This window comes from Perissodus microlepis, chromosome 22 (genome assembly GCF_051167445.1).
Source record: "Perissodus microlepis isolate ML-2025 ecotype Zambia chromosome 22, ASM5116744v1, whole genome shotgun sequence".
NCBI lineage: Eukaryota > Metazoa > Chordata > Actinopteri > Cichliformes > Cichlidae > Perissodus > Perissodus microlepis.
The window spans coordinates 24,717,674-24,745,437 of NC_140481.1; the positions used below are offsets into that span (position 1 = coordinate 24,717,674).

At 40.5% G+C, this 27,764-nt stretch overlaps 2 protein-coding genes across 2 annotated transcripts; one reads left to right on the top strand and one right to left on the bottom strand.

The window, feature by feature from the left end:
- Positions 1 to 1,061: 1,061 nt before the first annotated feature.
- Positions 1,062 to 17,582, top strand: cap1 (CAP, adenylate cyclase-associated protein 1 (yeast)). The gene is made up of 13 exons (XM_084920245.1): positions 1,062 to 1,212; positions 7,424 to 7,528; positions 8,753 to 8,853; positions 9,427 to 9,504; positions 10,934 to 11,077; positions 12,322 to 12,407; positions 12,925 to 13,030; positions 13,660 to 13,843; positions 14,306 to 14,487; positions 14,608 to 14,731; positions 14,916 to 14,998; positions 15,335 to 15,478; positions 16,357 to 17,582. Exons 2-13 carry the CDS (start codon positions 7,426 to 7,428, stop codon positions 16,438 to 16,440), a joined length of 1,419 nt encoding a protein of 472 aa, XP_084776371.1. The 5' UTR covers positions 1,062 to 1,212; positions 7,424 to 7,425; the 3' UTR covers positions 16,441 to 17,582.
- ppt1 (palmitoyl-protein thioesterase 1 (ceroid-lipofuscinosis, neuronal 1, infantile)) lies at positions 16,778 to 27,763 on the bottom strand. Its single transcript, XM_084920249.1, has 10 exons — positions 27,673 to 27,763; positions 26,881 to 27,003; positions 25,607 to 25,716; positions 23,365 to 23,492; positions 23,111 to 23,181; positions 22,216 to 22,318; positions 22,026 to 22,116; positions 20,933 to 21,031; positions 20,419 to 20,490; positions 16,778 to 18,049 (listed from the first exon to the last, which is right to left on the bottom strand). The coding sequence occupies exons 2-10, from the start codon at positions 26,993 to 26,995 to the stop codon at positions 17,927 to 17,929; spliced, it is 912 nt and encodes a 303-aa protein (XP_084776375.1). The 5' UTR covers positions 26,996 to 27,003; positions 27,673 to 27,763; the 3' UTR covers positions 16,778 to 17,926.
- Between the last annotated feature and the right edge of the window lies 1 nt (position 27,764).

Sequence of the window (27,764 nt, forward strand, 5' to 3'; positions counted from 1 at the left end):
CATCACCTGGTTGGAAAATAATTAAATTTCTATGTTGCGCTTTCATTACATATTATAGGGTCGGTATAACATTTACTTTTCTGATTACAGGGGATCCAAACACCCGTGTATCGTTGGACTGATCCTCTGGTTGGTCTTTTCATTTACTTTTATAAGCCTGCTGCTCTCGATGGTTTGTCCTTTGCACATTTTGGGAGATAATGGAGTCCTTAAAAGATGATAATCCAGGTCTCCCTTCTCTGTCCTGTTATTCCTCCTCACTGTGGAGCAATGCCTGTTTATAACACTTCCTATCACTGGATGGATATTTATTTTTAAGACTAGACAAGTGACTTGTAAGATAAATATAAATGTTTAAACAGTTTACATGTGCTTTTAGGTGATCTCTGTAAAAATGTGACTTCTTTATTGAAATCTTTATTTCGGCCAAAGAAAATAAGGTAAATAAGAAGACAGGATAAATATTTGCATGTTTTCAAAGTCTCTGCAGTCAAAGTTTTGCTTCTTTTCAGATTCTCCATTCACACTGGAAGTAGGTGAAGTGCTAAAAGCATCTTTAGTGACTCCACACAGACCATATATAAATATGTTTGTTTGAATATTTGTGGGAATAACTAAGGGGGTTATTATATCCTGTTCTGTGTAAAACAAACGCTAGATTGTTTGGTTATAATAATAAGAACCCTTAGTTGTCGCCCTTATTTGAATCAGTGAAGTCACTTCATTGCTTTTGTGCACATTTACACAGTTGTGTCCATGTTTTCTGTATGTGTGACAGCTTTTTTCCAGTCTGCAAAGTGGGGCAAACATGTCCAGACAAGAAAAAACACACCATATGAAATGCACAACTCTGTGTGTTTTTCCTGCAAATGTTCGGAGGAACTTCTCCTTTAGAGGCGCTGCCTCTTCTGTTATTTTTATGATGTCATATCTCACTGCCTGCATATATGTTGTTACGAGGGGAAGAAAAGTACTTAGTTCTTCTATGTTTTCCCCTCTGCCTCTCTTCGTATATTGTTGCCCTCTGCCTCTCGCACTCCTTATATGGGAAAGGAATTAGTTGCGCGAACAAGGGCGGAAACGTGGCGCGGTGAGCGCTGGGTAAATTCAGCGACATACAGGAAGAAAGAGACGAAGCCCAGTCTGCTTACTGCACACTCCCGCAGCAGCGACAACATAAAGGACAGAATCACTGCTCGACCAGTTTAGCAGGTAAGCAGCCGGTGTGCTGTCTTTTTCGGTATTTGCACTGCGGGGTTTGTGACTCGATTTACGGCTTTCTGCAGAAGCGGAAAATTAAATCTGAGACGAGAGAGAGAGAGCGCACAGCCGCTTCCTCCTTCACCGAGAATCATTCAGAAATTACATCTTGAGTTCGGTGTGATGCTAACGCAGCCGGCTAGCCGAGGTTAGCCGCAAAAGCTGACGCTGGTCTGACTTAAACCGTTAACATGTCTGCAGCCCTGTAGTCAGCCTTTACTTCGTCTTGCTGTGCTCTCTTATTAAAAGTGGAAACTTCTCTTTTTAGTCTTCTTTTCTTCCCTTTCCTCCTCTGCAGAGTAGTGCAGCATTAGCTGACACAGGGAGGGGTGTGTGTGTGTGTCAGAGGAGAGAGAGAGGAAAAAAATCCAGGAAATGGTCAAACTGACAGCAGACGCTCAACAGCAGGGAGGGGACGTATAAAAACACCACCCCAGCTTTTTAAATATGTGTCGACTTTGAATAAGGTGGTGTAATTAAAAAAAAAAAAGAAGAGGAGGTTTATCTGGGGTTACGTTAGCTAGCTCTGGTTGTCGGCGTTGGTGTTGTGGCACATTTTGTACCCCCTTTAAATAATTTCTAAGCGGTGTAACGGCTCTTCAGGACGGCTTAACGCTATTTCTTAATCTGTAACTCTTCAGGACACTATAACGTTACTTGAGAAAGGTGTTTCTTAACCTCAAGAGCCACGAGTACACAATAAAACTGTTTAACTGAGGTTTGAGTGGTGGGGCTAAAGTTGTAACGGCTAGCTTTAGCCGGTGATCGCATTATCAGCAGCGGCTTGAGCGCGATTTGGTTGAGCTTTGAGCCCACCGAAGTAGGTCTGGGAGGGCGCCCTGCTTTCCATGTCTGCCACGGTTACAAACAGTGTTTCCCTATGCAAATAGATTTGGAAGAAAAACTAAGGTTGCAAATGCAGGAGTGGACGCTCGCTCCTTTATGTCTGGACGTCTTGCCCCCAGGCAGACACACAAACCCTCACACAGGCCTAACTAACCTACTTCACTGCCCCTGCATGCTGATGGGAGCTCTGTGCACAACATTTCTTCAATATAGACAACAAATGAGGTCGATGAGATCAGTTTGATAGGGTTATAGGCAGATTTCAGATTTTTAGTTACAAAGGTATTATTCATTAGTACAATACACTAGAGGACTAATGAGAGACTGCCACTCCTCATCTAAAGACTACTTGGAATTTGTAGTCAGACGTTAAGATTTTGCATAGACTGGGGTCACTATTTGCAAGGAGACAGGTAGATTCCTTTTAAGCTAATTTCCCATAGTGCACTGCGTGGAAATGTACAAAAAGCTAAAGTTGCTGAAGGCAGGCTTTTGGCCACACCTGCTCTTGTTTGTGCAGTGGTTTGTTCTGAAAAACCAGCCCAAAAGGGAATAAAAAGGGGAGTAAATGCACCTGTTGGTTGTTGATAGTACTAATGTGTTTGAGTTTTAATATTTGCATAAGTTGAGACAAAAAAAAAAAGAAATGCAATATGTAAACTACGTGAGGAAGACCACGCTGATTGAGCTTTATGATCACTTTACACCAAATGATTGAGATAAGAGCATGCAACAACTTTACAAAACTCCCAGTTTTATTGCAGCATCAGTCATTTGTTTGCACTGTTTGAAAGTGTGCCTTCATACTCCTGGTATGAACTACAAGCTTCTATAATTGTACATGCTACAGATTTAGCTTTAATCTAAGGAAAATAGAACTGAAGGAATGACTCCCTGGCTGCCGTCACGTCTCTGGTTTTGTCTTCGTCTGTAGCGTTTCCTTGGTGGTCAGCACTTGGCCCGAACCTACGCCGCCACTTTGCTTTGGTGCACATAAAAATAAGCATTTGAAGTGAAGTAACTGGGCATAAAGTAAACTCAAATGTGCTTTGCTCTGGGATTTGCAATTTGCTAGATATGGATAAAGTTTGTTAGTGTTGGTGTAAACAACAGTTAGCCATCTACAGGGCTGGGTTTGTGTTGTTGTTGTTGTTGTTGTTGTTTTTTCCCAGCTGTTACACTATTTAGGGGCCGCTCCCTCCCTGTGCTGCAGGTGAGTCATGTCTCATGAGACCAGGAAGTGCTGGACTCTGGTATATGCAGGTATAAATGCTCACTGCCGTGGTGCTAAACAGAATGTGGGTCAAGGGTAGAGAGGGCTTTTGTTTCCTGCTGTGATCTAATTCATCTCAGAGTCTGCTGCACAAATTAATGCGTAACTCTCTGTGAAAGACAGAGGAAAAGGGGAAGTTTAGGTATTGTGTGCTTCTTATTCAGTCTGCTGTAAAAGGAAGAAATAGTGCAGTCTTTTAAAAATAACTTCATGTAATGTCTTGCCACCTCACCTGCTGATAACTCTATTGAATGGATTCACCTAACAGCCTCAGGGTTGATATAATGCATAACTGCCTCTCCTATTTAATGATCAGAAATCAAGTCGAAATGCTGATTTTTAGTGATGCAGTATTTTACCTTTATTTAACCAGGAAGTCTGAGGTAGGAGTCATGCAGACTCAAAGCATCATTAAAACTGCAACAAATGCAACATAAAATATCAGATCCACACATGATATATACCCCCCCCCCCCCACAAACACACACACAATAAGTTGGTTCTTAAGGAAAAAGATCCATGCATCTTGTTCACCATGTTCCTTATGATGGTTTTAAACTTAAACAAGCCTTTGCATTTTTTTTTTTTTTTAGTTTAAGATGTGGGGTAAGAAAATGCTGTTGTCATCAGATCTGTCTGAAACCTCAGTAGATGAACAATCAGCTGTTTGGAAGGAAAAAAAGAAGTATACAAAGTTAAACTAAATGGCTGCTTGAGTGACCATAACTCAAATCTCAAAATAGTTACTGATTATTTTGCTGCTGATAAACCGATGAGTGACTGTGGCTAATTGGAACAGTATTGAACACCCATTGATATGACTTCAGAGCATCTTCAGAGTGCCGCTTCTCAACATGAAGGATTTTATAAGCTGGTCACAGCCAAAAATTTAACATCTCAGTCATTTGATATGTAAAGATTTCACTGAGGAGTGAAAGTGAGATGTTGGCTGCAGCATTATCTTGCTCATTAGTGAGAGTGGTCTGTGTGGATCCATTCAGCGACAGCCAGGTATAAGGACCCGAGGCTGGAGGGGCTCTCAGTGGCCCAGGTAAGGGCAGTGTCAGCTTTCAGCTGCCTCATGTAATGTTAGCCTTTCTCTTCAGGTGTGCGTCTGGATCTGTGAGTACTCCTTTATGTGTTAGACTTGGATTGGAGTCAGTTAATCATGTCTTTTGAATAGTTAAATCAGGAGTATCCGTGTGCATGTTTTTTGCTCCAAAGGTGCTGCTGACCTTAAGTTGTTTTCTTGTGCGATGTACCTGGATGTTTAAAACTCATAGCTGGGATCTCTCTGTAGTAACTCGCAACGATCTACATAGCTTTACGCAGCAAGTTCTGGCCTGCTCTTCCTCTTTTGTTACTCAACCTCAACACTAATAGGTGGATTTTTCTGTGACTTCCTTAAAGCTTGCAAATGAGCATATTTACATCTTTTGGCTCAATTTATTCAAACAGTCGAGGGTTCTGTCCTTGTGGCCGATTCGGCACAAAACCTTCATTATGTCTGTGCAGGCAGTTTGATTTCCAGCTGAAATTCACTCTGTGCTGTTTCTTAATGGGAGGATTTTATAATCTCCTGACATCATTGTTAGTAAAGTAGTCATTCCTGTTATACTCCAAAGGTGGAAATGTGGGTGTAGGGTTGTCCAGAAAAAATGTGCCAAAATCACATTTGATTGTGTGATGCCTAAGCATCAGGAAGTGTTTTGTTTTTAATGTTTTTTTTAAATTAAATATTTAAATAGTGCTCCGTTTCGGAGGAAGTAAGACAAATTAAAACAGACAAAACTTAAGAGTTTACCTGAAGTTGTTGAGCTACATGTCATCACTAATGAAAGCGCCAAACCTTTCAGAGTTCTTTCTCGTTGCCAAAGAAAGAGGCGACAATGTAACCCTTGTCATAAAAATGCTGGACAATCGGAAGCCATCTGGTGGTTGCCAGGTAGTGACTGACTGGTCTTCAGACCTGACTGAAGCTTCAGTATATGTGCAAGTGATCCATGTGAGCCAAAAAATTCAGGCTTTAGATTACTCTAAATACTCAGTTTTTCCTAATATTGGCTCTTGGTGACATCATTGGCTTCATAGTGTAGTTAACACATTCACCTTATGCACAGATGGTCCTGGGTTTGACATCCAGATTTTAAAATCACAAATGGTTGTGATTTTAAAGTCACAACAATAAAAAATGGAGAGGAATAAAATGTCAAAAGTTTAATAGTGTATGGGTGTTGCTTTAGCAGCTGGTGCATTTTGGTGCAGTGTCTCCGTGGATGTCCCCACAGAGCCTCGGGCTCAGGACTGATGGAATTTACACCACATGAACGCAAGCAGACAGTCGTGTACTCATGGAAACTTTAACCTGTGGTTAAAGTAACCTAGGGGTTAAGAGTAGAGGCTAATCTCTTTATCTAGTACTCCTGTGAAGCTAGTACTGTCTGGTTTGTAGCAAGACAGAAAATTCATGATTACAATTTAAATCTGTTGTTGTGGTCATTGATTAATAGTGGTGTGGAGGGTACATTATATTGAGGATTGTGTGTGTGTGTGTGTGTGTGTGTGTGTGTGTGTGTGTGTGTGTGTGTGTGTGTGTGTGTGTGTGTGTGTGTGTGTGTGTGTGTGTGTGTGTCCCCATAGGGAAATAGTTCCTCTGCATTTAACCCATTCACCCAGTGAAGCAGTGGGCAGCCACCAATGCAGCGCCCGGGGAGCAGTGTGTAAGGACGGTACCTTGCTCAGGGGTACCTCAGGGTAGCCGTTCAGTGGAGTCGAACCCCCGACCTTCCGATCATGGGGCCACCACTCTACCTACTGTTAATGACGTCTAATTAACTTGAGGGATTTATTTATTAAATGAATAAATAACTGTCAGCACTATGTCAGATGGGGGAAGGATCTAGCCGTTTGCCGTATGTGGTTGAAATGTTAGTTGTGACCTGTAGGAGGTTGTTATGCACGCAAAATGTTGTTAAAGCTTTTAAAGTTTCTGCAAAAGCACCTGTTGGAGACCTGTTGGATTAAGCAATAAATGCTTTGTTTAGTTTTAGGAGAAAAAGAAAAGCTTCAAATGATCCGCCACTGATTTTATCCTATATTATAATTATTAATATTGATAATCAGAAACATCAGTTTTTTTGGACTGTTTTCCCCACACAGTTTCTGGACAATATTGCTATGAAGGAGTTTAAGAGCAGCAATAGAATAGCCCTTCTATTCTATTGCTGATATTCTATTGCAACATGATCTAAACCTGAAATATGGGACTTGTTGAAGTAAATGCACACATGTAAACTTGTTTCTGGTACAAAAGACAAATATGGGCAGCATTCAGAGCACTGTTGCTGTTTTAATTTTTTTTTTAATTGCAGTAATTTCCTTCACTGCATGTCCCAGGTGTAATCGAGGCCCCAATTAGCTTGAACAGAAAGTTCCTATGAAAACAGTGTTAACAACAACTGTGTAATAAACACAAAGGATTTGGTGGCTTGTTCGGGAAGAAGTGATCTGTAGATGTTAAAAATTCACAATAAGAAATCGGCTTCTTCTTCTAAAGTTTGGTTTAAACAGGCAAACCTTAAATGAGCTGCAGCTCATTTAAAAACTTGAAACAACACCAAGAAGCAGATGATAAGTCAGGCTGTAGAGCCAAATGAAGTCAGTAAAACACGTTGCATTGTAGTTTTAACACAACAAAAATAGGTTCTGGGATCGCAATACTGAATAAAGTTGTTTTTTCGAATCGAAACTGATGAAGGATAAACTGAATGGCAGTTAGTGATTCAGTTTAATCTATTTCTGTAGTTCTGCACTACTTCACTAATGTAGGTTCAGATTGATGCAAGCAAGCACTTCTAAAGAAATGCATCCTCCTGTCTATGTTACTATTGACTGTATATAAATAGGACGGATCAATGATCATTTTCTATCGTGATTTCTTTCTTCCTGTGTTTTAGTCCCTGGGACCTCCCTCCCAATAGTGGTAGCCAGCGTGACACAGCTAACCTTTTTATTAAACACAAAAATGTCCTCTCTTTCTGACAGGTATGGCAGAGTTGGCGAGTCTGGTGCAGCGGCTGGAGGTGGCGGTGGGCCGCCTGGAGGCCATGTCAGGCCCTGGAGGCAGCGCTGGAGGTTCAGATGGAGGAGGTATTACTGTTAAAGAATACACTGAATAATATGTTTAGAGATCAGTGAGTGAAGTTTGCATTAATACATGAAAATGTATCACTGCGCTGAAGTCAGTTTCTGGCAGTGTGGACAGCGAAACCGGAGCCTTTTCGAAAACGATGACAGATTTTAGTCATGTGATGCAGTCATGTGACCAGTTAAACTAAGATAGCGGAGGGCATTATACAGCAGTTGTTTTGTTTGCGCTCAATTTTGACAGCCCTATTAAAGATTAATATCAGTTTGTAAATGGTCCAGATAGCTTTTCTTCAAATTCTTTAATTCCCACTCGCTTTTGCAACTTTGTACTTTTGTGTTACTCACAGCAACAACTCCACCTCATTGTTAGTCCATTTAAAAACTGTGCTGAAGTCAGCTTCTGAGCTCACAAAAGCCACTAGATTATTTTGGCACATACGATGACTGAGTGGGGTCATTTATCACTAAAATGTTCTGATGTTGTTGATTATGGCTTTCGGTCAGTTACTGTTGGCGTTTGCAGCTAGGCTTCTGCAGCGGTAGATTTAGCTGCTCTTGGTGTGTTAGCCATGGTTCACTGCAATGTGTTGCTGTGCTGAGCGTTACTTGGGGAATTTCATGCAGATTAGACAACCCGAGTAGTTGTTAGTAAAGATATCAGTTCCACATTAATGTAATGTAAATGCCCTGTATTTGTATAGCGCTTTACTTAGTCCCTAAGGACCCCAAAGCTTTAGACTGCATTCATCCACCCATTTACACACTGGTGATGGCAAGCTACATTGTAGCCACAGCTGCCCTGGGGCGCACTGACAGAGGCGAGGCTGCCGGACACTGGCGGCACCGGGCCCTCTGACCACCACCAGGCAACGGGTGAAGTGTCTTTCCCAAGGACACAACAACCAAGACTGTCCAAGCCGGGGCTCGAACCGGCAACCTTCCGATTACAAGACGAACTGCCAACTCTTGAGCCATAATCGCCCCTAATGTAATGTGTGTAATGTATCCACCTACAGTTTAGATATTCTGCCCACCTGCTGTTTAAAGTGTTTTCAGTTGTTGTGGCTGAAGTTTGCATTTGTGTATCAAATGTCAGCTCTCTCTAATCTGTTTCCTTAATCCTCCTCAGTGTTTGCTAGATTTTTATTCCCCCCCCCCCCCGCCAATTTAAAAATCTTTACATGTATTTCTTTTTAATCCCTGCGGTCTTCTTTATCTTTGCAGCTGTATCTGCGCACGTCGAGGGCTTCGATGAGATCATCAAGGGTCCTCTGGCGGAGTACCTCTTCCTCAGCCAGAAGATAGGGGGCGACGTCCAGAAACATGTAGGTCACAAGTTCAGACATTACACATTTACATGAGGCATTGGTCACCAGTCCTACCGGAGCTGAGTTTAATTCTTTCCTAGGAAAGATGATTCCTAAAAGCTTACTTTAACTGCAGCAGCCATTGTAGAAATATTTACTGGCTACAAGTAAACATTTCTTCTTTCCTGATGAGCACATTGGAGGTTCAGATGGAGGAGGTTTTTTGCCTCCACCTGCAGATCAGAAGAGCAGGTGCAGCCTGTGGAAGGACTAACGCAGCCTTTTGTTTGTGCTTCATGCAAAACTCTGCAGGGAATCTCGTAATTGCAGTTGACGCTGCTGATTTAATCGCTTCTTTTATGCAGCATTGTTTTACATTTACAGTGACATTCCTCATTTTCCAAGTCCATGTTTTTTTTTTTGTTTGTTTTTTTTTTGTTGTTGTTGTTGTTTTTTTTCCCCTGTTGGCAAGACTTGAATATTTCTAAATATGAAGTCCCTTAAAAGTAGTTTCTGTTAAAAGTGTTCGTGAAAGATGATTAAAAAATGGCACAATGATAAATTAATGTAACATTTCTTTCCCTCTTTTAGGCAGAAATGATGAAGCAGGGGTTCACCACTGAGAGACAGCTTCTCATCACAGCCTCCACTTCCCAGAAGCCCTCTGATGTGAGTTAAACACACTCTGTAAAACTTTAAGTTGAGCAAGCACCGCATTGATTGATCAACAGAGATGGGCTGTAATCCGATTACTTTTTTCAAGTAACGGGTAAAGTAAGAGATTACTATTGCAAAAATGGTAATTAGATTACCGTTACTTTCCCGTAGGAACGCTGCGTTACTAAAACCTTGATTTTTTTTTTTTTTTGCGAGAATGTCTCATGACAGTGACATAAGCAAGTGCGACGTTTGTGAAAACAGCTGTGTGCAGAGCAACAATGGATAATATATCGAGTGCGGGAGAGAGTATGAGCGTGCAGCGTTTAAAGCGTGGAAGTACTGACCTTACTTTAAGTTTGATTCCATAAAAAGTGACAAAAACATTAGTGTCCGTTGTGCGTGGGAAGAAAACTTCTTTTTACAGCGAAAAAAACCCCTAAACTTCCAAGCAAGCACCGAGTGCGCTGTGACATAATGGGAAATTCAGAGAAACTCGCGGATTCTTCCACTGACCGCTGCGGCACACCTGTACCAGGGCAAACCTCCGCCTACCCCACTCCTGCTTTACAGGTGAAAATAGAGCAAAAGGACCGCTAGTCTTTGACTTTATTTATTTTCTGCTGTGTTTTACTTGCATCTATTTGAAAGAGTGAGTGTAAACACACACAAAAAAAAAATTTTTATGTGCTGGAATGTGCAGAAAATAGGTTTAAATATTAAACAAATTTCTTCTAGTCAGAGAATGTTGCATATAATTTAATTTTTGCTTGATGCATAAAGTTAAAAGATTAAAACTAATAAAACAAGTTTTAAAAAGGGACTTTTCCATTTGATTACATTTTGTATGATGGATTATGTAGAAAAAGTAGAATTGGGCTGAAAGATCTATCGCTTTATCACCTATTCAGGTTGTAAATCGTGTTTTTAAAAAGTAACTAAGTAATTAATTACTTTTGAAAATAAGTAATCAGTAAAGTAACGGATTACTTTTTGGGGGAAGTAATCAGTAATTAGTTACTGATTACTTTTTTCAAGTAACTTGACCAACACTGTTGATCAATTTCAACTTTGTGCATTATTTATTGTGTTCGTCTGCAGTTTAAATGGACGAACCCTTTTTTTTTCTTTCTTTTTTTTCCCTCTCTGTACAGGTTCTGTGTTGTGATATTTCTGCCTAATTATATTTCGATTTAAAAATCTGCTGTAAAGATTAAATATTCAAGCTCGGCTTAGTTGTGATGGAGAAAGCTTAGTGGGATTATTGGCCTTGTTAATTTGCTTCAGAAGTTGGAGAATTTGAAGAGTTTTTTTTTTTCTTTCTTCTTCTTCTTCCTTTTTCTTTTTTCCTCGAGTTGTGACTCAATTCAATACAAATTCTTAAGTTTCAGGTATCTGCTGATATCGAGTGCTAAACTTTTGTCCTTTCTCGACTCTTCAGGCAGTTTTGACGGCTCTCCTGCAGCCCGTGTCCAGCGTGATCCAGCAGGTGCAGGCGTTTCGGGAGCAGAACCGCAGCTCACCGCTCTTCAACCACCTCTCCGCTGTCAGCGAGAGTGTGCCTGCCCTTGGATGGGTTGCCATGGTGAGTCCAGGGGCTGAGAGAGGTTAACGGGTAGGAAAAGAGCCGTTTTGGCACCACTCTGTATGTGGATAAATGAGTGTATAATGGGCGGAAACAGGCCTCTCTTTGATTCTGTCAACAGTCTCTGATGAGCGACGGTTTCTTGGCTGACATTAAAGCACCAACAACAGAGCTTTGCTGTTACAGTAAATGATTCATTCATTGTTTGCTGTTGTGTTTTTTGAGACTTATGAATAATGGATCAGATTTTCAGATACACATAATGAATGTCTTCATTCTCTGTCCGCCTACCTCTGTATCCTTAAACTTCTCATTTGCTTTGCAAAACATTTGTGACAGCAGTACATATTTCAGAAGAACAGTCATTCTTTTTTCTTTATTGCTAATGAGAGCTAGACAAGGAAGCTGATAAACTGATTAATACGTCTTTATCTTATTTATTTTTTTTAGTCATGTTGAGACTGATTTTTGTGACCTTTGGACAAAGCCTCTTTTTGCAAAGATTGTGGGTGTAGCTTTATGGCAGTAGGATGGATTAGTCTTTAATTAAAGGCTTCACTCGTGGGGAAGCAAAGATTTTAATTTCTCAAAATGTTGAGCTTTAGTTTTATACTTTCCCCTTTCTTCAAACATACCCGACTCCTCTGCATCCGTTTAATCCGACTCTAAAAGACAGACAGGAAAAACCTGGTCCACAGTCCGAAAGGAAAACAAAACAATAAGGGGCAGGAGGCATGTCAAAGCAAATGACTGCAGTGATTCTCCACTGCTGTTTAAGTTGATTTTTAATACTGTTTATTTCATCAAGTGACCTCTATAGTGGTACATGTCAGGTAGGGATCTACCAGCAATCTAAATGCTGACATGGTGCTTGTGCTTTTAAATTGTTAGCTACAGGTTACAATTAAAATCTTACTAAGTTCAAACTCAGTTATCCGGTGTTTGGGGTTTTTGCTTGTTTGTTTTTTGTTTTAACGTTCTCTGTGGACATTTGGACTAAATGGTTTCCCACCCATGATATACGAGATAAGACTGGCTCTATTTATCCCAAAATTTGGGGAAGTTCCTATGTTACCGCAGCCAAAAACACTAAGTACAACCTAGATCAAAATGCTTAAACAAAGTGGACTGGACTGCTCAATATAATAAAAGCAATATGACAAAACAAACTGGCTCAGTTAGGCAAAAACTACACACAGGGTATGTTTTACGAAATGAATCTAAACCTTTGTACTTCGTGTCAGGCTCCCAAACCAGGCCCGTATGTTAAGGAGATGCAGGACGCCGCCACGTTCTACACCAACCGTGTGCTGAAGGACTACAAGGACAAGTCAGTAAAACCTCCACTATTAAAGCCTGTTTCCCTCATTGTCCGCAGCAGATGGGCCGTCCAAATTTAATTTGTATACAAAGCTGCTGGGATTTCTTCCACAGTTTGTTCTTATCATTTTAAACTATATCATATGTTTTTATTTTTTATGTTGAATCTAATAAACAAAAGGGTCAAAAGAACTTTTAAATGCAGCCAAACAGTTTGCTCGACCCATCTGTCTTCCATCCTTTCTTTTCCTTTTTCAAGTTATGGTGCCCCACGGTTTTACTGAGTCAGCACTGCCACATGATACACTGAAGCATGTCGGTGGCAGACTTCCTGGGTTTAAACTTGTAATAAAAGCCTGAAAGTGAGGCAGACTGTTTGTACTCTCAGCTCATGTTCACATGTCATACAGCAGGCAGGCAATTTGCACAATGAGAATAAATAAAGTTGTGTTGTGAGTTCTAAGTAAAGGAAGAAAAACTGCTAGAGCTAAAAAACGATGCCATAAAATCATGTGTCGTCTTCACAGGGACAAGGTGCATGTGGACTGGGTGAAAGCCTACATCTCCATCTGGACTGCGTTGCAGCATTACATCAAAGAGCAACACACCACCGGACTGACCTGGAGCAAGACTGTGAGTTTCCAAAGGAAGGAGGAGGAGAGAAAAAAAAAATCAAAAAGGAAATTACTGCAACTTGAAACATAAAAAGCAGCTGTCAAGTGATCAAATGCAACCTGACTCATGAATTAACACATTTACCTTAGGGCCAGTTTTAATACTATACTAATATACTAAAATACTAATACTTTGTGCCAGAGCAAACTGGGCTTTGGCATTAGAGAAAATTGTACTGTCTGTACTTACAGAGTTATAAGGTTGCATGATTTCTGCAGCTTGCCCTGTTGCATATGTATTTCTGGGACTTCCTTTCTTGTGGTGCACAATGAAGGAATATGCCGCCCCTGAGCAGGAGCTTTTAGGGTACAAAACAATCCTGAAACTGAACTTGAGCTCTATTTTTGCTAAACTAAATTTAGCCCTTCAGAATAAACTTTATTTTTGTTTACACACAAGGTTGAGGCAAACACAGGGAGAAGTGGTGTAACTGCCCCTGAAATGCAAACAGTCCGGTTTTAAATTATAGAGGGGAGAATTACTCCAGTCTCGTGAGTGTGCTCTCCTTTGTCTGCTTTAAAGGCTAAAAGTGTGTCCTTCATGACCTCCATTCACCCTGTTAACCGTTTTCTTCTCTTCTTCCTCAGGGTGCAGTAGCTTCAGCCGGTGCTGCTCCACGCAGCGCTCCTGCTGGCGGTCCTCCCCCACCTCCCCCTGGACCCCCTCCTCCCGCTGACCTGAGCGGACCCACTGGCGGCGCTGGGGACGCCGGTGCTGATAATCGGAACGCCCTGTTCGCCTCCATCAACAAGGGGTCTGACATCACCCGGGGTGGGTAACTACAGCTCCAACCAACAGTGATGAGAGGAGCTGATACTTTTTTTTTCTGGCCTCAATTTTGAGGATTTGAGTGCAGCAGTAGTCATGTAGCAGAGCTACATGAATCAATACAAAAAGGCTTTGTTGATGTAAATCATATAAAGGAGTCTCCTCTGGTCCTTCTTTCCTTTTGTTGATCATTACTCTATGCAAGGAGTAGTAATCAGTATTGATGAACCTCTCTGGACAAATAAGTTGATGGCAGAACGTGGTATGAAGGGCAGACAGTGTATTAAGACAGACCTTTTTATTTCAGTTCTAAACTTTTATGCTCATTTACACTTATTAATATATGGGTTCCATTCCTTTATTTATTTATTTTTGTTATCACATAAATTAGATGTGCTTTGGATGAAGTAACGCTCCCTCTCTCAGACTAACAGTGCATGTTTCATCTCTCCCTGACCCCTGCAGGACTAAAGCATGTGTCCGATGACCAGAAGACCCACAAGAACCCCAACCTGAGGAGTCAGGGCGCTCCAGTGCGCTCTGGACCAAAACCCTTCGCTTCAAGCGCCGCCAGACCTGCTGCATCCGCCACACCAACCCGTAAGCTCCCCCCTGTGCTGGAGCTGGAAGGAAAGAAGTGGAAAGTGGTACGTTGAAGGGGCCAAAATGACCAAAATAGATTTTTAAACTTGCTTCTGGCTCAGACAAACCTTTTTTTTTTTTTTCTAATTCTTTTTCTCTGTTTTCTTAACATTTGCTTTCTGCAGGAGAACCAGGAGGATGCTCAGAACCTGGTGATCAGCGACACTGAGCTGAAGCAAGTGGTTTATGCTTTCAAGTGTAACAAGAGTACCCTGCAGGTCAAGGGCAAAATCAACTCCATCACTTTAGGTAAGAAAGGAAACTCACTCCTCAGAAACACACACGTCGAGGGCTCTCGTATTGCCCCTGATATAATGCCCAAACATTTATTTATATTTGCCGACACAGCCGCCATAAGTGAATAAAAGGCAGAAGAATGAGCTCGGTGCTTAGAAGATTCTCTTAAATATACTTATTTATTTTTCTCCGACAGACAACTGTAAGAAAATGGGCCTGGTGTTTGATGACGTTGTGGGCATCGTGGAGATGATTAACTGCAAGGATGTCAAGATCCAGGTGTGTACATGATTTTTTTTGTTTCTTTTCACTGTTTGTTGCATTTCATGAGATCACTGAATGATTTTTGCTGCCCCGTCATTCTTCGGCTCTTTGTAGTTTCTCTGCTGAGGATTTATACATTTTTCATGAACTCTGTTTATTATTCATGTAGTTAAATATTGGAAACTGCAAGCTGCTCGGTTTTTGGCAGCTTCACTGTCAGCTGGGTGCAGTGTTGGGCTTGAGGAGATTTGTAGAAGCTGATTGTAGATCAGCATTGTGTATCATCTTCCTGATAAAGTTACTAGCTTTTAGCCAAAGGGTCTACTGTTTATTTTTTCCTTTTGTTTCCAGGTTATGGGGAAGGTCCCAACTATCTCCATCAACAAGACAGATGGCTGCCACATTTATCTGAGCAAGGACTCTCTGAAGTGTGAGATCATCAGCGCCAAGAGCTCAGAGATGAACGTGCTGGTACCCAACAAAGATGGAGAGTTTGTGAGTATCTCTGATTTCATTTGTTTGGCAGAGGAAGTTTAACGTGACACAAACAGGACCTCACCTGACTGTGATAAGCAACCTTACTGCTTCTGTAAACCTTATGGGGTATTTTTGGCTTTGTAAATGCTGTCATCACTAAGTTCTCAGTTCTGCTGCTTTTATTTAATCCTTATTTCAACCAGAAAGTCAACTGAGATTAACATCTGTTTCTCAAGGAAGACCTGGACAAGTAGGCACATACCTCAAGTTAAAAATCAAATATACTAGGAAAATAAAGTGAAAGAAGTCAATCGAATAATACAAATAGAAGGAGCAGTAAGTCTTTATGAGAGCTCTGAACTCTCCTGGGTAGACAAACACGTTCAGCCTCGTTAGGTACTTGTTAGTGTCTGTGAGGCAAGCGTCACACATCAATTATGAATTTCTCTATAAAAGGTCTTGGATAAAAGTCCAGCCTTGCAGAAGTTTGAAGTCAAAGTCGTTAACATGCAAACGGTCACATTGGTCCAGCGAGTAGTGTGCATTTGATCTTTTGAGCTGCTTTCAGCTTCGCATGCTCGGCATGTTTAATTAGACCACGAAGTGTTCCTTGAACTGTGCATCTTTGAGTGTGGCGAGCAGGTTTGTGGCGTAGTTGCTTTTAGGATTTTTGTTAAATAATGAGAACATGAGGTTAAGAACAGGGGGGCAAAGCTCTCCCATCCTCGTTTTAGTGCTGCTAGGAACCTTTGACCAGAACCAGAATAGCCCGTTTATCGAGTCTTCATCCTGAGCCGAGCTGATCAGCTGCTGACTATAAACGATAAGAATTCAAAGCTGGTCTGAAAAAGCTTGTTTGATCTGACAAAAACCCTCTGTGTGTCTCTCCCTTTCAGACGGAGATCCCTGTACCCGAGCAGTTCAAGACCGTCTGGGACGGCAGTAAGCTCGTCACCACAGCAACAGAGATTGCCGGATAAACTGGGGCAACATATTAAAACGGCCGCCCCTCCTCAACGCCATCCCCACTCGTCTATTTTAATTTTTTTTTTTTTTTTTGCAGAGTCCTATCTGACTGATCGACAACCCCACCAGCTAACTCTCACACAGTACACTGAGATTCAGACCTTTCCCCTCCTTCCTTATCAGCCAATCACAGCTTAAACTGTTCCTTCTGTAAGCCAATTAGAGGGCTGCTTGCCTTATCTGGAGCAGATCCTCCAGCCAATCAGCAGGGAGCAGCTTGTCATTCAAATTAGGGTTTCCCTGCAAACACTTGAAAAGAGTTTTGCCAACAGCTGGGAAGCTCTGTATGCATTTTTTTTTTTTTTTTTTTTTTAATTTATCTGGATGATGCTGAGCAAAATTTAGAATAGGCAATGTTGATTCCTCTGCAGCCAATCAGGCTCATTTCTTTCCCTTCTTCCTGGTCAGCTGGGGGGCTGGCGTGTTTAAGTTGTGGCCTCAAGGTTTCTGTTCCATTATATGCAATTCACTGGTGAAGCACTTGTCAAAAAAAGCCCTTTTAAAGAGGATAGAGGCATCCATATCATCTCCACTGATGACTGCAACCATGAGACTCATAGTGGATAATGATGTAAAACAAGTTCTCTGAGCACATAAAACCAGAGTAAAAGCAAGCTGTGCAAAAACATTCTCTCTTACATCATTTTTAAAGCATAAATCCATCTAGATGATGTTTGAACGGTTTAAAGTACGTTTTCACTTAAATCTACACAGGACATTCCTGAATGAAAGGAAAAAAAACATTCCATGTTAGGAGGCATTTAAGAAAAGTGTGTGATAAAGAGCAAAGAGATGTTGGAAGTCGGTGGAAGTGAATTTTAAAAAGTAAAGGAAAACAGACTGGAGTAAGTGATTGGAAACACCTGCTGTAATCACCTGTACAGCTATGAATAGTCTTCGAATATCAGCCTGACCATCAGCATCCTGCTCCTTCTCATGTCTGCAGCTCTCGTAGCTGTGGAGCTCTTCGCTGAATTTTCTTTTATGTCTCTTGTTTTTGTTTACCACTTTAATTTCTCTTTTTTGGGGGGTCCAAACTCAGAAATCTGCTCATTAGTTACTGGAGACATCATTAAAAATGTTGCAATAAATCAAAGTATTTGGGTGTCTTTATTTTATTGACGTTTTATTTGTACAGAAGCATTATTTCACAGTTAAAAGATCCAAATGAGGCAAAACAAAAGTGGCTTAAAAACCCCCGTAAAACCTGCCAACAATGATGAATGGTGTTTGACCTCATCAGTAAACTGCACATGTGACTGCTAAAATTATGATGGCATCACAAGACACAGATTAAAAGCCAACACGCTGGAAATGATCAGTGCAAAAAGAGTAAATGATGCTTTCTGCTAAGCTTGAGCTTCCTGTTAAACTGGCGTTCTATTGCTCTTGATTTCAACTGCAGCTACAGCAATCTGAGACTATCAGTATGGAGCTGCTTTAGTGTAAATAAGGCAGCAGGTTGGCTTTGAACCACTCTTCTTTGAACTGGAGGTGGTCGCCTTCGGTGGCCAGAAAAACCAGCTTCCCTGCTTTGTCCATCGCTGCCAGACCCAAACGATCCTACACACACACACACACACACACACACACACACACACACACACACACACACACACACAGGGTCTGTTTTACAACCGGCATATGCAACAAAGTTTGATTAATAAACATTTGCTGATGGAAAACCGAACTAAGATATATCCTGCTACATGCAGAACCATCGTAAGGTGGTTAAGGCAAATAAAATAAAAAAATTTTAAAAAAAGCTTCTGAATTTTTGGTAAGGCATAAAAAGACAAAACAAAAGCAGAGATCTATACTTATCAAGGTAATCCTAAGTGTTACAAAGGTGGTTCATTTCCATTGCCATGGTAACTTGTGCTGCAGCTAACCTGCTCCAGGCCTTCTGTGTACTACAGGGAGTGCAGAATTATTAGGCAAATGAGTATTTTGTCCACATCATCCTCTTCATGCATGTTGTCCTACTCCAAGCTGTATAGGCTTGAAAGCCTACTACCAATTAAGCATATTAGGTGATGTGCATCTCTGTAATGAGAAGGGGTGTGGTCTAATGACATCAACACCCTATATCAGGTGTGCATAATTATTAGGCAACTTCCTTTCCTTTGGCAAAATGGGTCAAAAGAAGGACTTGACAGGCTCAGAAAAGTCAAAAATAGTGAGATATCTTGCAGACGGATGCAGCAGTCTCAAAATTGCAAAGCTTCTGAAGCGTGATCATCGAACAATCAAGCGTTTCATTCAAAATAGTCAACAGGGTCGCAAGAAGCGTGTGGAAAAACCAAGGCGCAAAATAACTGCCCATGAACTGAGAAAAGTCAAGCGTGCAGCTGCCAAGATGCCACTTGCCACCAGTTTGGCCATATTTCAGAGCTGCAACATCACTGGAGTGCCCAAAAGCACAAGGTGTGCAATACTCAGAGACATGGCCAAGGTAAGAAAGGCTGAAAGACGACCACCACTGAACAAGACACACAAGCTGAAACGTCAAGACTGGGCCAAGAAATATCTCACTGATTTTTCTAAGGTTTTATGGACTGATGAAATGAGAGTGAGTCTTGATGGGCCAGATGGATGGGCCCGTGGCTGGATTGGTAAAGGGCAGAGAGCTCCAGTCCGACTCAGACGCCAGCAAGGTGGAGGTGGAGTACTGGTTTGGGCTGGTATCATCAAAGATGAGCTTGTGGGGCCTTTTTGGGTTGAGGATGGAGTCAAGCTCAACTCCCAGTCCTACTGCCAGTTTCTGGAAGCCACCTTCTTCAAGCAGTGGTACAGGAAGAAGTCTGCATCCTTCAAGAAAAACATGATTTTCATGCAGGACAATGCTCCATCACACGCGTCCAAGTACTCCACAGCGTGGCTGGCAAGAAAGGGTATAAAAGAAGAAAAACTAATGACATGGCCTCCTTGTTCACCTGATCTCAACCCCATTGAGAACCTGTGGTCCATCATCAAATGTGAGATTTACAAGGAGGGAAAACAGTACACCTCTCTGAACAGTGTCTGGGAGGCTGTGGTTGCTGCTGCACGCAATGTTGATGGTGAACAGATCAAAACACTGACAGAATCCATGGATGGCAGGCTTTTGAGTGTCCTTGCAAAGAAAGGTGGCTATATTGGTCGCTGATTTGTTTTTGTTTTGTTTTTGAATGTCAGAAATGTATATTTGTGAATGTGGAGATGTTATATTGGTTTCACTGGTAAAAATAAATAATTGAAATGGGTATATATTTGTTTTTTGTTAAGTTGCCTAATAATTATGCACAGTAATAGTCACCTGCACACACAGATATCCCCCTAAAATAGCTAAAACTAAAAACAAACTAAAAACTACTTCCAAAAACATTCAGCTTTGATATTAATGAGTTTTTTGGGTTCATTGAGAACATGGTTGTTGTTCAATAATAAAATTATTCCTCAAAAATACAACTTGCCTAATAATTCTGCACTCCCTGTACAAACCAAGTTCACCATACCCAGTTAGGCTCAGTGCTCGCCTCAACTCAATAAGTCAACCCAAGGTTTATAAGTACATTCATAAAAATATGTCCTGTTCTGGATTCTCACATTAATGCCTACAGAACAATAAAAGTGTAAAATTGCAACCAACGAGGGAAAAAAATTATGAAGGAATAAAGTTGCTCCTTTAAAAAAAAAAAAAAAAAAAAAGTCTATATTGTTGTAAATGCACACACATATCTTCCGTGTGTCTCATTGGCAGATGCTGCACACCAGCAAACTCATAAATATACTCAAATACAGACTGAGACCACGGTTTGACAAATAAATCTGATTACCACCTTCTTGTGACTGCTTAGCCTTCACATTCACAGGAAACACTGGATAATAAAGTGTGTGTACTGCTCACACCGTCAGCTCTCTTCCCTCATCAGAGAACCTGCAGTGATTACCTCCTTGTAGAGAACGCTCTCCTGTAGAGTCTCGGTCTCTTTGGCTTGGCCAGTTTTCAGGAAGCCGAACCACTGCGAGAAGAATCGGGACAAGACTGTGACTGGTCTTTATTCAGCACTTTTAACCTTTGATTTTATAAATGTATTTTTTGAAACTGACTTGTGCAGAATTTAGCGAAAACCTTGGCCATCAGGGGACAGAATTTTACCAGCGTGTATGCTGGGATGATTTCAGTTAAGTGCTACTGCTCTTTCCTTACAAGGTGTTTCACCAGACCACTGGTATTGTACTTAGATGGTTAAATAAAGGTTGCACTGACTCACTGCACCATCTTGTGGTGTAAACTGGTATTACATGAATGTACAGGCTGGCTCCAGTTCATTCAACTTTAGCTTACATCTCTTCAACACATTACACAGACACTTTGAATAAGAAGTCACTGAAGTTTTTTCTTCACATTGTGTTTTTAGTTCTGTTAATTTTTAAAATAACTACGTGCATTATGTTTGGTACCTCAGTATCGACAGGATCCACCACAGAGTCCTGCAGGAACTTGACCATCACGAACTTCTCTAGCTGCTGAAGATTCTTCTTGTAAGTCTCGTTCACCGCCTTTAGTAGAAAAAATAATTTTTTTTCGACAAACAGAAAAAGAACTTTGCAGATGTGCACGAAGATTTTAAAAAAATCAATCAGATTCAGGAATTATATAAATACAATTAAATGTCTCCATGTGTCTTGTGTGGCTTTCTCTACCTCAAACAATCCCAGGCTACTACTTTAAAAACAAATTAGCACCCTGCTCTAATAAAGAACCCTTAAAGAGTTTAAAAGACATAATTAATGTGAACAAATCATTCTCTTCTGTGTCATAGCTCAGTATGAAGAGAACCAAATTGTGAAATAGCTCTTTGACTGGTTTTTATTAAGCGATTATTCAGAAGTTGATTGATTTATGGATTGGCAGAGATAACCCTGCAGGTCAGTTTGTAGCCACACAGTCTAATCTGATCCTATTAATGAAAGGTTAAGCTCTCGATCTAAAAAGCAGTTTACGTCGGCAAACTTCAGTTTCACGCTGATGGCACGACACAGACTTTCTTCTTTCTGGACATGTTGACCCTGGAGCAGACTGTTAAGCACTAATAGGGTGTAATCTCATTGTCTTTTAATTAATACCTTTCACTGGACTTAAGTATCTTACACAGTAGCAGCAGCCGTCTTTCTTCTGTGTTGCCTTCTGTTTTTTCACTTGTTTATAGTTTTAATGGAGAATAAAGAAATCTAAAAGTGTATAAAGGTGTGTTATATGTTGAGAACATTTCATGGTTATAACTCATCTTTGAGACGACAATAAATCATTTATTAACGATTAACTAAACTCCTTAGGCACCAAAGTCCACTTGTATAGTTATTCGTAGCTGCATCTCTTTGTCTCCATCAGCAGATGGCAGAGACGGAGTAGATTCAGTCCTCCAGCTGCCGATAAACACCGAAATGCTGGAAAAAAAACCCTCAATCTCCTTTTTGTTTTCCTAACGCAGTCACTGTTTACACTTCTGTGACCTCATTGTACTGACTACAGGGCTGTTCTGGCTCTACTGACCCGCTCTTGATTGATGTTGGCCAGGAAGCGGCTGTACTTCTTGTAGAGATCATCGTTCAAAGGGTCATGCCAGTACTGGGCCTGCACCAGGCTGATAACCACAAACACAGAAACGATTCATCACGAGATGCTTGACATGACTTAACAGGAACAACAGGCACAACAGGCTGATGCAAGACGGAAAACTTACTGCTTTTGAAACCAGCCCAAGTAAGCTTCCTTATTCAGAGCTTCACGAATCATGTCACAGATTTTAGAGCTCTCCCCAGGACACCTGGGCAGCCCGTACACACCTGAGGATTCGAAAAACACACAGGGTTAGATGCCAGCTTGTTTGGAAGCTGTCAGGAATTAGTAGGCAGCATAGAAAACTGTCAGGAAATAACCTGGACCATTCACTCCCATAGCTCCCTGGTCTGGCTCACAGAGCACTTGAGGCTCTTAATAAGTCTCCAGTGGGAGACTGAGCTGTTTACATCTTTACATAGAGGCTTGAATGTGTTTAATTTGAGGAGAGGAGTTCTGTTTTCAAAGATCACCTGTGATGTGTAAATAGAGCAGAACAGAATAACAAGTCGGACATCAAAGAGAAGGACCTACAGAGTCAGGTTAAACCTTTATGTGCAGCTGATTTAATGAGAATAGACTGAGTTTTATTTTACAAGTTAACTACATCATAAAAGAGCTTTTAGTTTTGTTTTCAATTTAACTTTCTTTGCAACTACTGAGTTCAGATCTGAAAGCGAGGCCCTTCAGCCTCCTGGTAGATGCTCTTATCAAATAAGTTTGAACATAGTAGGTAAGTTCCTTCGTTAGTTGATGTCCGACCTTGACATTTATATTAGGGTCACTGAGATTTAAAGTTGATACACCTGTGGTATCAATTTGAAAATCCTACGTCAACCTGTTCTCTAGTTATCATGTTCACGGCGCCAGCCCGCTTGGCGGGGTGATGGCAAAACCTCATCAGCCTTTTTTGGCTGAAGGGTAAAAAAAAAAAAACCTAAACACTACTTTTACATCAGAATATATCTGGTCAGCTCTGCTCACAGGGAAGTGAGCTAAAGTTATCATTATAGTATCACCTTGGTGCTGACCGCCAACAGAGATCAGGTTTTTCATTGGTGGAGAGGGACAGCGCTGAGCCACAGCCCTCCTGCGAACAGAGGAACCGGGTCAAAGAGTCAGAGCGAGCTTCCTCATTTCAGTCAGGAGACAAAAACTACAAGCGGGAAACGTGCCGAGGCCCGAGAGTTGGGTTTTTTTCAAACACACAAAGCTTCCAATTTCTCTCGCATAACAAGTAAGAAAACCAGAGTCCAGAACAGGAGTTACATACAGAAATTGCGCCCCCTGGGAGAAGCCCATCGCATTGTATCCTCCCTTCAACTTGGGGTCCTGAGCCAGCTGATTGCACACCATGGACACCTGCTCATTCACATCTGAGAAAAACCCATTTTCTGTGTCCTGCAGGAGGAAAAACATGAAAAGTTCAAATCACAAGTGACAGATTAAAAGAAGAAAACGAGCAGAGAGATAAAGTTACGGCGTCACCACGGATCAAAGCCGTACCCGTGCAGGTTTGGTATAAATATTAACACAGAGGAGTCACACAGTGAAGCTGCAAAGGAGCCATTTTTCTGATGTAACTTATGTCACTACTACTGCAAATACCACAGAATAGGAGCCATCACACATCATGTGGAAAGCTGCTGTGGGACTGTTAAAGAAAAAAAAGCCGTTCTTTATTAAACATGTCATATATTCACTTTTACTGTGTGTTTCTGTGAGAAGACGAGTGGCCCTGAGTCATCTTCTGAAGGTAGTGAAGTAATTTAGAATGAATCTATCAAAAATAAACAGGAGTGGGCGCTTGTTTGTGGAAGCTGCTGTGTTGCCTCACCTTGTAGAGACTGACACATATAATACAGAGGGCGAGATGAACATCCGCCAATATTTCACAATTACTTATCGTCACCAGATTAAACATGTAACCCTTCCATTGCTGGACAATGAGCCAGCTAAACAACAAGAGCTGGTTTTAAGCTAACGTTACGCCAGCTAACGTTAAGCTAGAGCACAGGTGTCGAACTCCAGGCCTCGAGGGCCGGTGTCCTGCAGGTTTTAGATGTGTCCTTGATCCAACACAGCTGATTTAAATGGCTAAATTACTTCCTCAACATGTTTTGAAGTTCTCCTGAGGCCTGGTAATGAACTAATCATTTGATTCAGGTGTGTTGACCCAGGGTGACATCTAAAACCTGCAGGACACCGGCCCTCGAGGCCTGGAGTTCGACACCCCTGAGCTAGAGTGTCCTTAAAAAATTAAATTAAATTACATTTTTTTTTAAAGATATCGCATTTTCCCTCTGATAAAAAACTTGACATTTTCACATCATACGAGTGTCTGAGACATTAAAAACATTACATACATTTCAAAGAGAGTTTAACTAATGAAAGGTAATGGCAGCAAATGCCAGGTAACAGCACTTAACAGAGGCTAACAGCAGCAAAAACAGCAGCACTTACTGACAGAAAAGTTCAGCATATCCTCAACAACTCATCTCGGTATTGCTGTCAGTGGACAGAAGTGGGCTTCACTGACTCGTATCGGACTCTTTTTACTAATTTTTACAGAATCGTCCAATAGTAAATCGTAAATACATATGGCCATCCGGTATATTTCTAAGGTAAAGTAAAGACTAACAGCCTGCAGTCACTGTGAATGATGCACTTTAATTGGGAAGGTTAAGAAAGCTGAATTCTACAGTCTGCAATCTATTAAATCTAGTGGTGAGATTTCACACACTCTACCTTTAATGCCATTTAAATTTTTACTTTCATACTATTAATATTCCACTAATTACAGCGATGAGGGGAAAATTTTGCTTTTTAAAAATTGCACTTTTCAAAAAAAGTGTGAGTCTTTATAACTTCTTAAGTACAGAGCAGAAAAACAGAAAACACATTCAAGCTCTGTTAAAACCGCAACGGATCTCTCTACCACTGCCACAATCTAAAGCTAAGTTATTGTTTGTTGTTTTTTTTATCAAAAAGAAATATTCTTTAATGAGCTCTGAGCATTAATATAATGAGAAATATCATTTTTTCAGGCACAAAGCTGCATAATTTAATGTTTATGATGTAGAATTAAAAAAAGCAAGGATCGGTATTTCGTCTGTTTCCTGATGATTCACAGGAGAAAACTTCATGGGTTTTTTTTGGGTTGCATGCTCATATTAAATTAAAGCTTCCAATAATGAAATCAGACATCTATCCTTTCTATTCGTGACTCTGTAATACGGTCATCTCTGTCCAGAAACCTTCTGTTTATGAGGGGCAGCCAATCAGAAGAAAGTTGTCCTTATATAGGGAGGAGCTAAACTATCTTATTTCAAAGAGATGCATCGAGGTAAAAATAAGGATTATTTTGAACAGTGCAAACGTAGAGCCCAAAAATATAAATTCATACCTGAAAATTCCTTGAACTGTTCTAACATTACCATGTGACTAATGCAAAGACCATTTTCTTCACAGAAAATATTTTCACTTTCATAAATGTCTTTACAGCGTGAGGTTACCTCCACTATGTTTTTTCCAATCATCACTGAGAGCACGTAAACTCCTGGGATCTCCTGCTCAATCATTTTCTTTATATAGCCCATGCTCAAAGGGTTGCAACACGAGTCACCTGATGAAGAAAATACAAATAAACACAAGCCTTATCGTCCAACTTTATTGAAGGGAATCAGGCATATCCACAGTATTTTTATGGCTTATTTTAAATACATATAAATCAGATAGAGGCTCAGTGCAGAGCACAGTCTTCTTTGGTTTAAGCTCTAAAATCTTCTGTACTCTGAGTTAGAGGTAGTGTCTTTTTTTGCCTGAGGAAGAAGAGAAAGTGTTTTTCTTTTCACTTCCTCAGGTGGGATTTCTCCATCTTTTATAGGGTTTAATGAGCAGCCTATCAGTTTTAAGCACACTCCTCATCTCTCACATTACAGCTCAGGTTTTTATCTCACTGCAGTATTGCTGTAAACATGTGGCTTTCACTTTCGTCAGCAGGAAGTGACGTGAATCGATGAATCACATGTTACCAGGGTAAGTTATTCAAATGTGTACTGAACAGTGGGGGCATCACAGTTAACTTTTTTTGTACTGTTCTAGATTATTTTGTGTAAAACACAACACAATCCCAATAACTACACATCTGTGGATGCATCTTTTAAAACAAACAAACAAACCAAAAAACAGGCTTAATTACCACACATGAGATTTTAAAGATCCTTTTCATGGCAGGTTTACATAAAAACATGCAAATTATTCAGTTCTATTTACATATTGTGAAAAATGAGCTGAAGATTAAATATGCATCTCAGTTTAAGCATAATAGAGAAACTATGTACAGTTAGGTGAGTTTTTTCAATCTTAAAGTTTCTTAAGCCAAAATAAAAGAGGAACACTGGATGTTTCATGGTTTCATAAATCAATCTGGTTGTGATTTTGTCCACAATAAAATTTATTTTCGTTCATAGTTTTGATTAAGCAACTTGCAGTATTTGAATTGAAAAACTGAATTAGAAAACAAATGACACAATTGCATGGGCCTCTACATATCAGACCTTTAACAGTCAGCAACCCCTTATATATGTCTCTGGAACTTAAAACACTCTGCATCAGCTCATAAGCTGGTGTACTGTGTGTTTATGGTTATTATGAATACTGGTTTGTAGTGTGGTTTCAGAAAGGTGGCTTATGCTTAATTTTTTTTTCTGTGAAGACTATAAAGGTGCCATTTTTAAGATTTTTTTTCCAATATATCCCTACAGTAACACAGAACAGAGTCACTTACCCATCCCATGCCAGAGCACTAGTGGTACAGTCCCATTGTCAGAGTCATGAATTGGGCTGGAGGTAACAAGCAGCACTGGCACAGCCAGGAGAAAACACAAAAGGACAGCTGCCATTCTGAGTCCTGACACATGGAAACAAAATGAACTAGTTTTTCCTATTTTATAAACATCTAAGAAATAACAGACCCCTGGAATCTCTCAGCAATATGAATTTATTAATGTTATCTCTATATAAGCAATATTTGTTGTTATTCAGTTAAATTCTGCATGCTTCTATTTATTACAAATCCCCTTTGTCATTTAACCTTTTTTTCTAAACTCCTGTATGTCATGGTTGCTAATTGCACTGGTCCATGTTTGTCAAAAGATATCTACTGTATGTTTGTATACAGTCAGTGGTCCTTGCATGTGAATGAATATCAAATAAATGGGAAAGTACAATAAAATGTTCGACAGGAAATCATCCCTGTGCTTCCTAGTATCTCCAGAGCTTCCAGTTTATTAGAGCTGGTCATCCCGGGTATATTTATATCTGTATTAGAAACTCAGCTCACTATAAGTGCGTCTATGAATTATCCTCATGTCACTTCGAACAAGCTAACTACAAACGAAAGAGCACATGATTTACATCAAACGCATACTTATTACGTACATTTTGGAATATGCAGGAGCGCATTGGTGCTGTACCAAAGGTTTAAATCTACGCAACGTATTCTTTAAAATATGTATGTAAATATACTTAGATTAAATTAAATAAAAGATGTCCAAAATTCCCCCAAAACACTACTCACCGCTTCCGTATCCTTACTGTTTGTCTGTTGGACTGCTTGTCACATGATAATGTTTGGAGCGTGTAACCAATCACGTGAAAGGGGAGGGGTTA